The sequence below is a fragment of the Rhinolophus ferrumequinum genome, chromosome 18 (assembly GCF_004115265.2).
Source record: "Rhinolophus ferrumequinum isolate MPI-CBG mRhiFer1 chromosome 18, mRhiFer1_v1.p, whole genome shotgun sequence".
Taxonomy (NCBI): Eukaryota; Metazoa; Chordata; class Mammalia; order Chiroptera; family Rhinolophidae; genus Rhinolophus; species Rhinolophus ferrumequinum.
The window spans coordinates 59,805,807-59,818,630 of NC_046301.1; the positions used below are offsets into that span (position 1 = coordinate 59,805,807).

Consider the following 12,824-nt stretch of genomic DNA (forward strand, 5'->3'; position numbering starts at 1 on the left):
CGCAGGCCCCGGATATTTGTGTCAGCGCTGCCGCCACCGTCCCAGCCGATGGGTCGGGACACACGTTCCCGCTCGCGGTCGGCTGGTCGTAGGGACCAAAGGCAGCGGAGTCGGAGCCGAAGTCGGAGCGGGAGCCATGGGCGAAACCGGCGGCACCGGGACGACGAGGGGCGGCACAGGCGGAGGCGGCGGAGCAGGCGGAGGCGGCGGAGCCGTGAGCGCAGGTGGGGTTGCTACGTGAGCAGCGTAGGGGAATCAGGCTTCTGCCCTCGGGGAGCTAGAAGACCCCCTGAGTTAGTTGGGGAGGGCTTTCTGGAAAAGGGGACGTCAGATAGCGAAAGGAAGGCGAGTGGCATTCCAGGCAGGGCCCCTGGTAGTTAGAAGGACGGCAAGGAGCGCAGTGAGCGCGGCGGGGGCAAGTAGGAGATGAGGTGGGAGGGGTAACGGCAGACTGTTACGGTGGACTCAAAAGGGTCCGCTTGCCTGTGCTCATCCAAGTCAAAAGTAAACACGAGCAAGAATTTGCCGCAAAGAAAGTAAAGGTTTATTTGACGAGTTGGCGCCAAGTCCGGAGACTCAGGTGAGCTATTGCTTTCAAAAACCTGGCTCCCCGATGGCCTCTAGTGGCTAGGTTATGTATGAAAAAAATCATTAATCGTGGTTGCTATGGGACATGGGGCTGGGGGCTCTACTGATTGGTCAGGGCCGAGATCAGGAGCAGTTGATCATGGCTTCAGGTCCTGGGGTCTTGGTATTATTCGGTCACGTTTTCCAAGGAATGCGTCCGTGGGGCCGTTCCGCTTTCATAAGTCGAGCTGAAACATAACTGAGGCCAAGCTCTTATTCTTGTTTTATTAAAACATTATTCTAGCTTGAGGTTTAGTTATTATATCCTAGTCATGGTTGATAGACCTGAAGCTTTATTCTTAAATGAATTTGATGTTCACCAGAACCTAATGTTCTAAGTAAGGCTTAATGATAAAAAAGGAGCAGGCATACAGTATACAGACAAGTAGAAGGATCTGGCGGAAAGAATGCAAGGGTGTTGTGGTTCTGTGAGGCTGAACAAAGCTAGCTTGGATTAAAGCAGAATGCATACTAAAGAAGTGAAGTTCACTGCGGTTACAAGACCAGACTGTGCATGCAGAATCTTCTGTACCGTGGCAAAGGGTTTAGCCATTATTTGGAGGGAAGTAGGGAGTGGTGTGGTATGACTGACAATGCAGAACTCCCTGTGGTTTTCTCGAGGAAAGGGATTGACTGAGGGGGTAGGCAGGAGTGACACCAGGGGGGAGGAGGATATAGTTGTCACCATCCGTTGCCATAGTGGCTGTAATTAGGCACAGCTGATTGCCCTGGAGGCTGAGAAGGTGGCTTTTCCTTTTGAGTCTTGTAAGGTCGTTGCCACCCAGGGATTCCACGAAGATACAAGTAGCAGAACAGAAATAATGGAGAGATGCTTTAAACCAGGGCTTAGCCAACTGCAGCCTGTGACCAAGGCAACAGAGGATGGTGGCCTTCATAAGAAGGAGGGTGTGGGAGGCACCGGTGGGAAAGCGGGTACATTTGGGTGGGATTTCAGAAGTAGAGGTGACGTTTGCTAATGGAGGTGGGTGTAAGAGGGAAGAACTGTTGATGACAGGTGGCAGGACTCACGTGATTCCTACTAGGATCAGGGTCTCAGCTTCCCCGTGGCTCACAGTCCTTTTCTTCTGGAGTGGGGCAACTGGCCAGTCTTGGCGTGAGTCTGTTCTAGCACAAAGGAACTAGTGATGGGAACTGACTCCCAGACCTGGGTCCCAGTGCTGGCTCAGCCCCTAACAGGCTGTGATACCCAAGCCAGTCTCTGCCCCACTGTGTCTTCAAGATTTCTGTGGGGCCTCTCCAGACAATGCATTGTCTCCCATCCCTCCAGCCTGTTTCCCCCTTGTGGGGACAGAGCCCCAGAAAGCAGTTTCCAGGCTCTCAGCCTCACATAGAAAGGTGCTGGCTCAGGTAGTAAATGGCCATCGACTGTGATCAGATGGCCATCAGCTGTGGCTAGTTGGCCGTCAGCTGTAACCAGTGAGCCATTGGGCACTAATATAACTGCCGTGGCTAGGCTAGCAGAAAAAATGGGGGCTAGCAAGAAGATGGTGGCTGAGCCTGCAAGCGGCGCAGTGAGGGTTGAGAATTGTGTGGCTCCTGTTTCCTGTGTCTCCAACCCAGCCGCCAGTGAGACTGTAGTGGTGTGACTCCCCTACCTATGGCTCCGTGGGTGTTCCTTTTTGGCCTCACCATGTCCTGCGTTCTTATGTGGGGAGCGGGACCAGAGACCCGCAGGCCGCCCCGCACGACACCCCTCCATCGCCAGAGTGGCTGTAGTCAGATACTATGATCGTCCTCAAGGCTGAGGAAGTGGCTTTTCCCTTTCAGTCTCATAAGATGATTGCCACCCAGGAATTCCAGGAAGATATAAGTAGCAGAACAGAAATAATGAATAGGTGGGTTAACCGAGGGTTTGGCCAACGGTAGTCTGTGACCAAGAAGAATTTTTACATTTTGAAATAGAAAGGAAAATGTGAGAATTATATGAAATTCAAATTTTGGTGTCCAGACTAAAATTTTATTTGAATACAGCCATGCCCATTTGTTTACGTACCATCCACACTGTTTTTTGTGTTATTTTTGTTTTTTACATTTCAATCTGTAGCCATTATGCGTGTTTTGTGGGGTTTTTTTTAAGATTTTATTGGGGAAGGGAAACAGGACTTTATTGGGGAACAGTGTGTATTTCCAGGACTGTTTTTTTTTTTTATTCCCAAGTCAAGTTGTTGTCCTTTCAGTCTTAGTTGTGTCGGGTGCAGCTCAGCTCCAGGTCCAGTTGCCGTTGCTAGTTGCAGGGGGCACAGCCCACCATCCCTTGCGGGAGTTGAACCCGCAACCTTGTGGTTGAGAGGACGCACTCCAACCAACTGAGCCATCCGCAAGCTCAGCGGCAGCTCAGCTCAAGGTGCCGTGTTCAATCTTAGTTGCAGGGGGCGGAGCCCACCATCCCTTGCGGGACTCGAGGAATTGAACTGGCAGCCTTGTGGTTGAGAGCCCACTGGCCCATGTGGGAATCGAACCGGCAGCCTTCAGAGTTAGGAGCATGGAGCTCTAACCGCCTGAGCCACTGGGCCGGCCCTCAATTATGCGTTTTTTATTTAATTTTTTTTAATTGGGGAATATTGGGGAACAGTGTGTTTCTCCAGGGCTCATCAGCTCCAAGTCATTTTCCTTCAGTCTAGTTGTGGAGGGCGCAGCTCACTGGCCCATGCGGGAATTGAACCAGCAGCCCTGTTGTTCAGAGCTCGTGCTCTAACCAACTGAGCCATCCGGCTGCCCCTGTCCACACTGTTTTTGCACTACAACGGCAGAACTGCTTTTTTGCCGAAAAAGTTTGCTGACCCTGGATTAAGGCTCCGGTGTTGATATTTTAGAATTGGCTGACATGTAGCAATAAATCTTGTTATTACCTTCTTTGTATTTTTCCATCTGCTGTTTTCTAGTATTTTAATTATTCACAAGAATCAGCCAACCCTAAATATGTAATGTTTATGAAACTTTTATCAATTTTGTAGTCCATGTTCAAGGTCTGCAAAATATTTGGTTTTCATAGTTTTTTGCCTGAACTATGTTTCCGTAGTTCAGTGAGCTTAATAGGTGGACTATTTAACAAACTAAATACACACTTAGATGTTCCTCTCCATGTTCAAAGGCCTCGAAACACTAATGAATCTATCTATCCTTAGGGGCACGCCCATTGCATTCCCTGCTCCCAGTGCCCTTCCCTGCCTCTTTATTGCTGCCAGTTTTATTCTAGTTCACTCCTGCCCATTCTGTAGGACCAGTTTAAGCACACCTTCTCCTGGAAGCCCTCACTTGATACCTGGGACAGATCAGATTCTCTGGTCCATACACGTAGAGTTTCTACACCATCCCGCCCCCGTTCCCTCCCTGCCCTCACCCTCTTCCTTTCCCCCTCATTTACTCTGCTCCAGCCACATGGGCCTCCTCTCTATTCCTTGAATATGCCAAGCAAATTCCTGCCCCAGGGTCTTTGCTCCGGTTTTGCCTTCTGCCTGGATCACCCTCTCCCCAGATCTCCCCACAGCTCCCTCCCCCACTGCTTCCAGAGTAACCTCCACAGGGAGACTCTCTGTGACCTTCTATCCCGATGTTATGTCATTATTCTTTGTGGCTCAAAGCACAGTGTCACACCGTGTTTACTTGTCAGTGTGAGCCCCACGAAGGCAGGGGCCATCAATGTTTTGGTCACTGCTGGTTCCCCAGAACTTAGAACAGCACCTGGCGCACAGCAGGCGCTCACTAAACCAAATGACTGACCAGCGGGCAGTAAGCAGACCTTTGTGATTCTGTCTGCAGGTCGGATTCAGAGGAGGACCAGTGGCAGCAGCGAGGGAGACAGAGCCGGAGCCCCAGGCCCCCTCGATGGCGCTCACAGGACTGGTCCTCTCAGTCTGATTCAGGCAGCGAGCGGCGGCGGCCGCGGGGCCACTGGGCCCGCAGGCGGTGGGCGCGCTCTTGGTCCCCGGGCTCCTCTGTGTCCAGCTCAGCATCACCAGACCTGTCCCAGAGCTCACGGGAGGCGGCCGAGGCCCTGAGCCAGCAGCAGAGCCTGCAGGAACGGCTGCGGCTGCGTGAGGAGCGGAAGCAGCAGGAGGAGCTGATGAAGGCCTTCGAGACGCCCGAGGAGAAGCGGGCCCGGCGCCTGGCCAAGAAGGAGGCCAAGGAGAGGAAGAAACGGGAGAAGATGGGCTGGGGCGAGGAGTACATGGGCTACACCAACACCGACAACCCCTTCGGCGACAACAACCTCCTGGGCACCTTCATCTGGAACAAGGTGAGCCCGTCTGAGCCGCACGCCGCGCCTGGCAGGCACTTCTGTTGGCACCGATCGCACATTCTTCCTGCCTTTCTGATTGTTTCTGCTTTGCATACTTTTTACAACTTCTGTTTCCAGAGACGTTTGTAGCACTCGTAGCCACATCCCCAGACTATGCCTTGCAGAGTTTATCTTACACACACGCGTGCGCGCACACACACCGGTTCTGCCAGCCTTTACTCCGTTAACTGTCTGTTGCAGGGTAACATTTCAGGTGCACTTTGCGCCCCAAACCAGCCTGACCTCAGTGTGACTGGAGAACTGGTTCTTAGCGTCACGCGCCCAGGATGGGATCCACAGTTAGAGACTGCTGTCCATTCATTCTTGAGTCGCACATTACACCCGATCACTTCCCTACAGCCGTGGCCTTGGGTACATGGTCGAAAACAACAGAATTTCTCTCAGTTCTGGAGGCCAGAAGTCTGAACTCAGGGTGTCAGTAGGGCCATGCTCCGTCTGGAGGGCCTGGGGGAGGGTCCTCCCTGCCTCGTCCAGCTTCTGGTGGTTGCTGGCAACCCGTGGCTTGGAGACGCATCACTCCAGTCTCTGCCTCTGCTGTCACACGGCCACCTTCCCTCTGTCTTCACACGGCGGCGTCATCTCTGTATCTGGGTCTAAATTTCCCTTTCCCTATAAGGACGCCGGTCATTGGATTAGGGCCCAGCCTCATCCAGTGTGACCTCATCCTAACTAATTCCAGCTGCAGAGACCCTATTTCCAAATAAGGTCACAGTCACAGGGTCTGGGTGTTGGGACATGGGCGTAACTTTTGGGAGACATAGTTCAACTTGACAGTGCCTGTTGGTGGTGGGGAGGGTGAGAGCAGGTGGGCACAGCCAGAGGCCAGGGTGTCTCCCGCTCGTCACACACACTCCAGGGAATGGTTTCTTGCCATCATCGTGACCACACCGAGCCCATTCCACCTCAGGGCCTGTGCACATGCCATTCCTCTGCCTTGGAACGCTCCCCACCTTTTCCCCTGGCTGGTTCTTTCTCGTCCTTCAGACCTTGGCTGACGTGGTCCCTCTTCTGAGAGGCCCTCCTGTCCCCTTGGTCCCTAATGTCCCCCCCTGCCCCCCCCACAGGATTCTTTATTGGGGCACTGCCTCTCCGTTCCTAGCACTTTACCGACAAATGTGTTTCGTGCGCCTGGGGGTGGTAGAGACCACATGGGTCCTGGGCACGCATCCACGAGGAGCGAGACAGAAATCCCTGTCCCTGTGGGGTCAGCAGTCTTTGCGGGAGGCAGACTGTAAATGAGTAAGTTGGCAAAGTATGAAGAGGAGAGAGCAGGGTGGGGTGGTGGCTGCCGTTTCATAAGTTGGTCCAGAAAGGTCGCACCGCGAAGGTGACATCTAAATACACATCCTAGTTAATAACGTGTACTTTCTAGTAGACTGAGCTCCACAGGGCAAGCTCTGTCCGCAGAGCCTGGCACACAGTGGACGCTCAATAAGTGTGAATGAACGAGCTTGCTATAGTTTGGTTTGGTGTGTGCACATGCGTGTTCAGGCATTTCCCCAACGAGGCTTTCTCGGAGCCCTGCCCAGCCTCGGGGAGCTCACCCCCCAGGAGGGCTTCATCGGTCCCCCCTGTGATAAGCACATGAGGGGCTGACCCCAGCTCAGCCACTGAGGCCTCTCTAGGCCAGGGAGGGTGCTAGAGAGACAGGCCAGCAGTTTGGGCGGTGTCACACATCTTGTCCCCCTGTTCTCGGGGCCACTGGGCTGGCAGGCTGGACAGTCATGCTGAACGTTCACACGCACTGTGCGCCAGGCGTTGTTCAAAGGGCTCGTCTCGCTGCAGCCTCATCCGTGTCAGGCCACTGAGCTGCTTGCCCAAGGACACCCCGCTCAGGAATGGCAGAGCTGGGATTTGAACCGGCTCCCTGTCTGGGTCTGTACTTGTTGTTCTGTGTAGCCATAGAGACGGGAAATCATGTGGCTGGGGAAACCAAGGAGTGGCACGGGCAATGAGGGGTGGGTGGCCCCGAGCCCAGCCGCCCTGTGTCCCCTGGAGGTGCGTTTTTCCAGGTAAAGGGGGATCCTTGAACGCACTTCGGAGCCGGTGGTGGGGAGGCTGATTATCTGGAAGTGTGGGGCTCGGTGCCCAGCTCAGGCCACAAATGTGGGGTGATGTCAGAGGGTTTGAGCGGTCCCAAGCCCAGGCGAGGATACAGGGAAGAACCTCTGACTGAGTTCGTGGTACCCTAAGGTTCTTTGACCCCGGGCAAGCCTGCTTTCAGGGTCTCCCTCTCATTCAGTCGCTGTTCCTGCCTCTCCCGACAGGCAGCTGGGGTCTGAGCTGCTGAGGGTAAGGACGCCACACGGCCGGAGCAGCTAGGCTTCTGTGTGAGGAGCCGGCAGGTCCCAAGTGAGACTCCGTGAGCTCCGCGAGCCCGACTGCCTCCTGTGTGTCTTAGCACACGTCTCCGTCACAGTGGAGGGGGCTCCAGAAGGTTGGACCGTATGGAATCGGTTCTCTAGGCATTGAGGGGCGTGTCTTCTAGCGGACGCAGCACGGTGGGGCCGGGGCGGGTCACTTTTCTCAGCCTCACTGTCCTCACCTGCAGAGCAGATGCTGCGGCCCTGGCGTCTCGGCCTGTTCACCAGTGCATCGAAGCTCCCTGGTGGGGGTGCCGGGCAGGAAGTGGGGGGGTGGCAGCTCTGCTCAACAGGCATATGACTGACCCTTCCAGGCCCTGGAGAAGAAGGGGATCAGCCACCTGGAGGAGAAGGAGCTGAAGGAGCGGAACAAAAGGATCCAGGAGGACAACCGGCTGGAGCTACAGAAGGTCGGGGTGCCCTTGGCCTGCCCACATGGGATCAGGAGGCCTTCCGCCATTGGGGCGCCTAGGCTGGTTCACTCCGGCTTAAGTCAAATGAGACCTGATTGGCTTACATGAGAAGTCCAGGGTAACATGGCTTCACGCACAGCGGGATCCATGGGTTGTGGCAATGTCTCCCATGAGCTGTTTCTGTCCAGCTTGGCTCTGCTGGCCTCTGGGCTGTACTCTCAGATGCTCCCCTCAGGGTGGCTAAAATGGCCCCACTAGCTCCAAGCTGCTGTGTCTCCAGTGGAAAGAGGGCCCCTTCTGCCCCAGGGTCTCTCTGAAACCTCAGGCATCCGTGGACCAAATCCTATCCAGGGCTGGTGGGTTAGAGCCAGGCCCGGGTTACAGTCCTACCCCTGACCCCAGGGAACCCCATGGCCTAAGAGCTCGCAGAGCAGGGAGGCCCCACGAGACTCCCATTGTCCAGGTGTCCCACCCTCATCCTCCCCACGTGCCTTCAGGTGAAGCAGCTACGGCTGGAGCGAGAGCGGGAGAAGGCTATGCGGGAACAAGAGCTGGAGATGCTGCAGCGGGAGAAGGAGGCAGAGCACTTCAAGACCTGGGAAGAACAGGAGGATAACTTCCACCTCCAGCAGGCCAAGCTACGGTGCGGGTTGCGCGGGGTCTGCCTGCCATGCTGCATCCTCTCCCTCATTCCCAGCTCCGGGGCCCAAACACACGGAGCCCGTGCCTGCCCCAGGGCCTTTGCACTTCTTCACGCTGCTTGGAACCCATGGCCCGAGCTGCTCCCCTTCACCCTTTGGGTTTCTGCCTATTGCCTCCTCGGGAGGCTCTCCCCGACCCCCTTTCTGGCACCAGCCCCTGCTTTGTGTGCACACCTGTTGCTGGTGTGTCCTGTCTCACCCGTTGGGCTGGGTGCGGAAGAGACACCTGAATCCGCCTGTGCCGTGTGGCCGAGTCACGCGCGCTGAGTAGTATGCTGGATGCTGGGCCACAGGGACTGTGCTGGTCCCTCCACTCGCAGCCCACAGGGTTATCAGCTCTGTTTACAGACAAGGAAAATGAGGCTCCTGGGGGTGATGAGTTCAAGGCCACACGGGTATGGGCCCCAGGCCCCAGGCCTGTCGTGGATGCTCTGGCCACCTCCCGCCCCCTCCTCGCCCTCTGCACACCAGCCGAGCCATGGCCAGGGGCTTACACCTGCCTGGTCAAGGGGCTCCCTCAGGTTAGACGAACCCTCTAGCACGTGTCCCTGAGGGCACAGCGTTGAGGCTCTGGATCGCCCAGCTTGGGCAGCCCATCACTGGGAGGTGGGCCTCTCTGCCCCTCTGGGCCACTCCCACCCGCTTCTCTTCAGACCCCATGCTCATTCCTGCCCCTGCCCCTTTCCTGTCCTGTGCATCCTGGCTGACCCATCTTCCTCTTCCACCTGACGCCTCCTCTTGCAGGAAGCCTTCCCTTACCACCACCCCCTGCAGGCCAGCTCCTTCCCTGGCTCCCACACTGTCACCCCTATGGGCAGGGTCTTCAGGAGGGAGGGCACGCACACCCTCGGTTCTGACACACACACCCCCACTTCCTGCAGCTCCAAGATCCGTATCCGGGACGGGCGGGCCAAGCCTATTGACCTGTTGGCCAAGTACATCAGCGCGGAGGACGACGACCTGGCCGTGGAGATGCATGAGCCTTACACCTTCCTTAACGGTCTCACAGTCGCCGACATGGAAGACCTGCTGGAGGACATCCAAGTACGGCCCGGCCCCGCTGCCAGGCCCTGCCACCTACACCCTGGCCCCCCAGGACGTGCCTTCACCCCTCCCCTCTGTGCCTCCGCCTCCAGGTATACATGGAACTGGAGCAGGGAAAGAACGTGGACTTCTGGCGGGACATGACCATCATCACAGAGGACGAGATCTCCAAGCTCCGCAAGCTGGAGGCCTCGGGCAAGGGCCCAGGTAATGCAGGCGAGCGCGGACTCCAAGCCAGGTGACCAGGACGGCGCCAGGGTGTGCTCTTGGGCATGCATATGTGGGTTGTTGGGAGCTGCTGAGGGCCCGATGGGTCATGGGAAGCCTCAGGCAATCTGCGAACCTGTTGCCCCATCGGGGCTCTCTGCAGCCTTCTGGAGGCCTCTGTGAGCCACCAGGGGGCAGCACCGGGCAGCAGGAGCCGCCGTCCTGGGTGCAGGGCTTCCTTAATCGCTGGGCTTTCCTGGGAGCTGCACCCGCAGAGCCTTTTTGTTGGGGTTTCAGGTTTTCTCCAGAGGCTCAGTCAGTTTAAGTGAGAGCAGGATCCGGCTCCACTTGGCTGGGAACCCTATGCAGCCCTGATCTGGTTCTTTTATAACTCGCTTTGCATTTTCCTTTCAAAGTGATCGCATCTAATAATCGCAAAGGAAATGAGCTCTGAAGCAGGATTTCTGCTCGGCCCTGCTGACACATGCTGGGTCACTGTGGGGCTGTCCTGGGCACTGGGGGTGCTGAGCAGTGCCCTGCCCCCACCCATTCATCGTCAGGAGCACACCCAGTGTGACACCTGCAGATTTCCCCAGACAACCCAGTGTCATGGGGGCAGAATCACCACTGCTCTAAAAGCTCGTGACCAACCCCAGCAGGCCCTCCCACTGAAGCCAATGACTGTAACAATTCCAGTTCTTGTGGGCCTCCTCGTGTCCCTGTCGCTAAGCTCCATCCTTCATCGCCTGCTTCTGGTGGCCAGAGACGCATGCCCTCCCCTTCCCCTGGCCTATGTAAAGATCATTGGCTGCTCAGATGGGGGTTGGGACGGTTTCCTTTCTCTCAGGAAAAGGACGAATATCCTTTATTTTTATAAATGGAGTTTTGTTTTTCTTGTCCTCTTAGCAGGCCACATCCTGCAATAACTTCCGGAGAAAGGATGGGAAACTCTTTGTCGTCAGAAATGAGTCCAGGAAGTCTCCTTTGGGGACAGTGGGACTGGGTATAGAACTGTTTGAAAGGGCATGTAGGGCCCAGGTACAGAGTGACAATTATGAGCGTAGCTCTGAGTACAAATCCATGCCACCAAACAACTCAGCGACCTTGACTGGCTGGCTGTCTCCTGGAAGCTGGTTGTCCCTTTTGTCACACGGGGATGATAAAACTCCTCCAGGAGGACTGCATGAAGAGAAGAGTAAATAGTGTCAGATACTCGAAACAGCATCTGCTCGTGACATTGACTGTCCACTACCACCCCAGCCTTCCAGCTGAGGTGCTCAGATACTTCAAGAAGCCAATCAGGCCTCCTTTCCTTGTCCCCGGGCCCTTTCTCTGCCACCCCTCCACTGAGGTAGGTTGGCCCCTGCCACCCTCCTGGGTTTCCTTGACTCCAGTAATGGAGCCCCTCTTTCTGGGATCTTGCATGTCCCTTTTGTGGTTTGTGCCCTCATTTTGGTGGTGCCTGTCCTGCCATAACTTCTGGAGAAAGGCAGGTAGCTCTTTGACATCCTGAGTGTTGGGAAGTGCTTCTCTCCCTCTGGCTGGTGGCAGCGAGGCTGGCTATACTCTCTGGGCTGCCTGTTTCCTTCAGTGGCAGAATAAGAATACCCTTCGCCACATGTCTGCCTGCTTCCAAAGCCCCACAGGCTTCTCAAGTGCTCCCTTCTGTGACATGTCCCTTCTCTCTCTGCTACTTCAGTCACCTCTCTGTCTGCTTTTCCTTCTCACGTGTTACAGCTGGCGTCCCAGGTGGTTCTAGGTGCTTTCAAAGATGAGCTTTAGTTTTGGGGTGATTTCCAAGAGAAGAAGGGAGCTGAGAGGTCTTGACTCCACCATTCCTTGGCACCCACAGAGCTGTCTTTAAATTCAGTTGGGCTCTTTTCCCTCCCCACCCTCCCCATAACTGGAAAATTCTAAGCACATAGGTGCAATAGAAAGTGGGTCCCCAGTGGCCCCCCCATTACCATTTCCTGCAGGTCCTCCCAGAGAGGGTCTCTGAGGAGGTGCCTCCCCTCCCCCCAGGTGCTGCCTTCTGCCCCAGTGTTCCAGTCGACGTGACAGCCCCCGTACCCCTCATGGGTGTAGCAGACCCTGCCGGACATGCAGATGGTGTCCAGGCCTGGGACCTGACTTCCTTTAAACATGACTTAGCAGCACTTGGCTTCTGTGGGAGTGGCGCCAGCGGGGCTTCTGTTTGGGTTATAAGTTTTCACCGGAGGCTTTTACCATTTGAGTGAGAGCACAGGTCTGGTGTTGTCACTGAATTTGGTCCCACAATGTTTCTGAGTCTGTCACAGGGCTGCTGGCCCATGGGTTGGCCACTGCATCCAGTGCTGCCCGGGGCTGCTTGGGTGCCCAGCGAAGTGTCTGAGGCTCTAGATGCTGATTCCAGGGTCCCAGGTTGGTTGGCTACAGAAACTCAGGTCCTTCTTGAGCCTGTCTGGTCAGCTGTGACCGTGTGTCCAGTGGCAGGGGTTTCTGAAGCCTGTTTTCTAGCAGGGAGCACGGGCTGGTCGCCCACCCCCTCATTCACCCAGCAGCTACCTTGGGAGCTCACCGTGGGCCCAGCCCAGGGCTGGGGAAACAGCAGCCGGAAGCCGTGGGAGGTCCCTGCCCTCAGGAAGCCACATAGCAGGTGTGCAGGCCAGGAGTTGGAGAAGGCTTCCTGATAGAAGGGACGTTCTCACTGAGTGCTGAGGATGGTTGTTGCTGACGGATAGTAGCACATGTGCAAAGGACGGGGCAGGGCTTGGCATCTTTGATGAGCAACAAGACTGGCGTGCCAAAGCATGTACGTACGGTCAGGCACCAGCCTTGAACTCGGGGGCCTCTCAGTTTAGAGGGGAAAGGGCACGTACCTGGGTCCCCAGCCTGTGATGGGTTCTGGGACAGACTCCCCTGAAGGATAGTGGGGCCTGTTTACCTCAGAGCAGCATCAGGACTTCCCGCAGCACTTAGCGGACGAGCATCTCTCCTTGCTGTGGTGGAGCCAGGCCAGGCACACGCCAGCGTTCACATGCATGGTCTCGTTGGGCTTCACAGAGGGGAAAACAGGCCCAGAGAGAGTGAGACACCTGCCCAAGGTTACACAGCTGGGATGTGTTCCAGACAGTCTGGCTGCCAGGCAAACCTTTTGGCTCCTCCATAT

General features: G+C 55.9%; 1 protein-coding gene across 1 annotated transcript in view; it reads left to right on the forward strand.

Moving 5' to 3' along the window:
- CACTIN (cactin, spliceosome C complex subunit) overlaps positions 1 to 12,824 on the forward strand; it is a 16,458-nt gene continuing 3,634 nt past the window's right edge. Inside the window, exons 1-6 of the mRNA XM_033133845.1 lie at positions 1 to 224; positions 4,408 to 4,885; positions 7,626 to 7,721; positions 8,222 to 8,367; positions 9,307 to 9,469; positions 9,562 to 9,676. Coding sequence (XP_032989736.1) covers positions 49 to 224; positions 4,408 to 4,885; positions 7,626 to 7,721; positions 8,222 to 8,367; positions 9,307 to 9,469; positions 9,562 to 9,676 — 1,174 coding nt within the window. The 5' untranslated portion in view covers positions 1 to 48. The remainder of the gene's footprint in view (positions 225 to 4,407; positions 4,886 to 7,625; positions 7,722 to 8,221; positions 8,368 to 9,306; positions 9,470 to 9,561; positions 9,677 to 12,824) is intronic.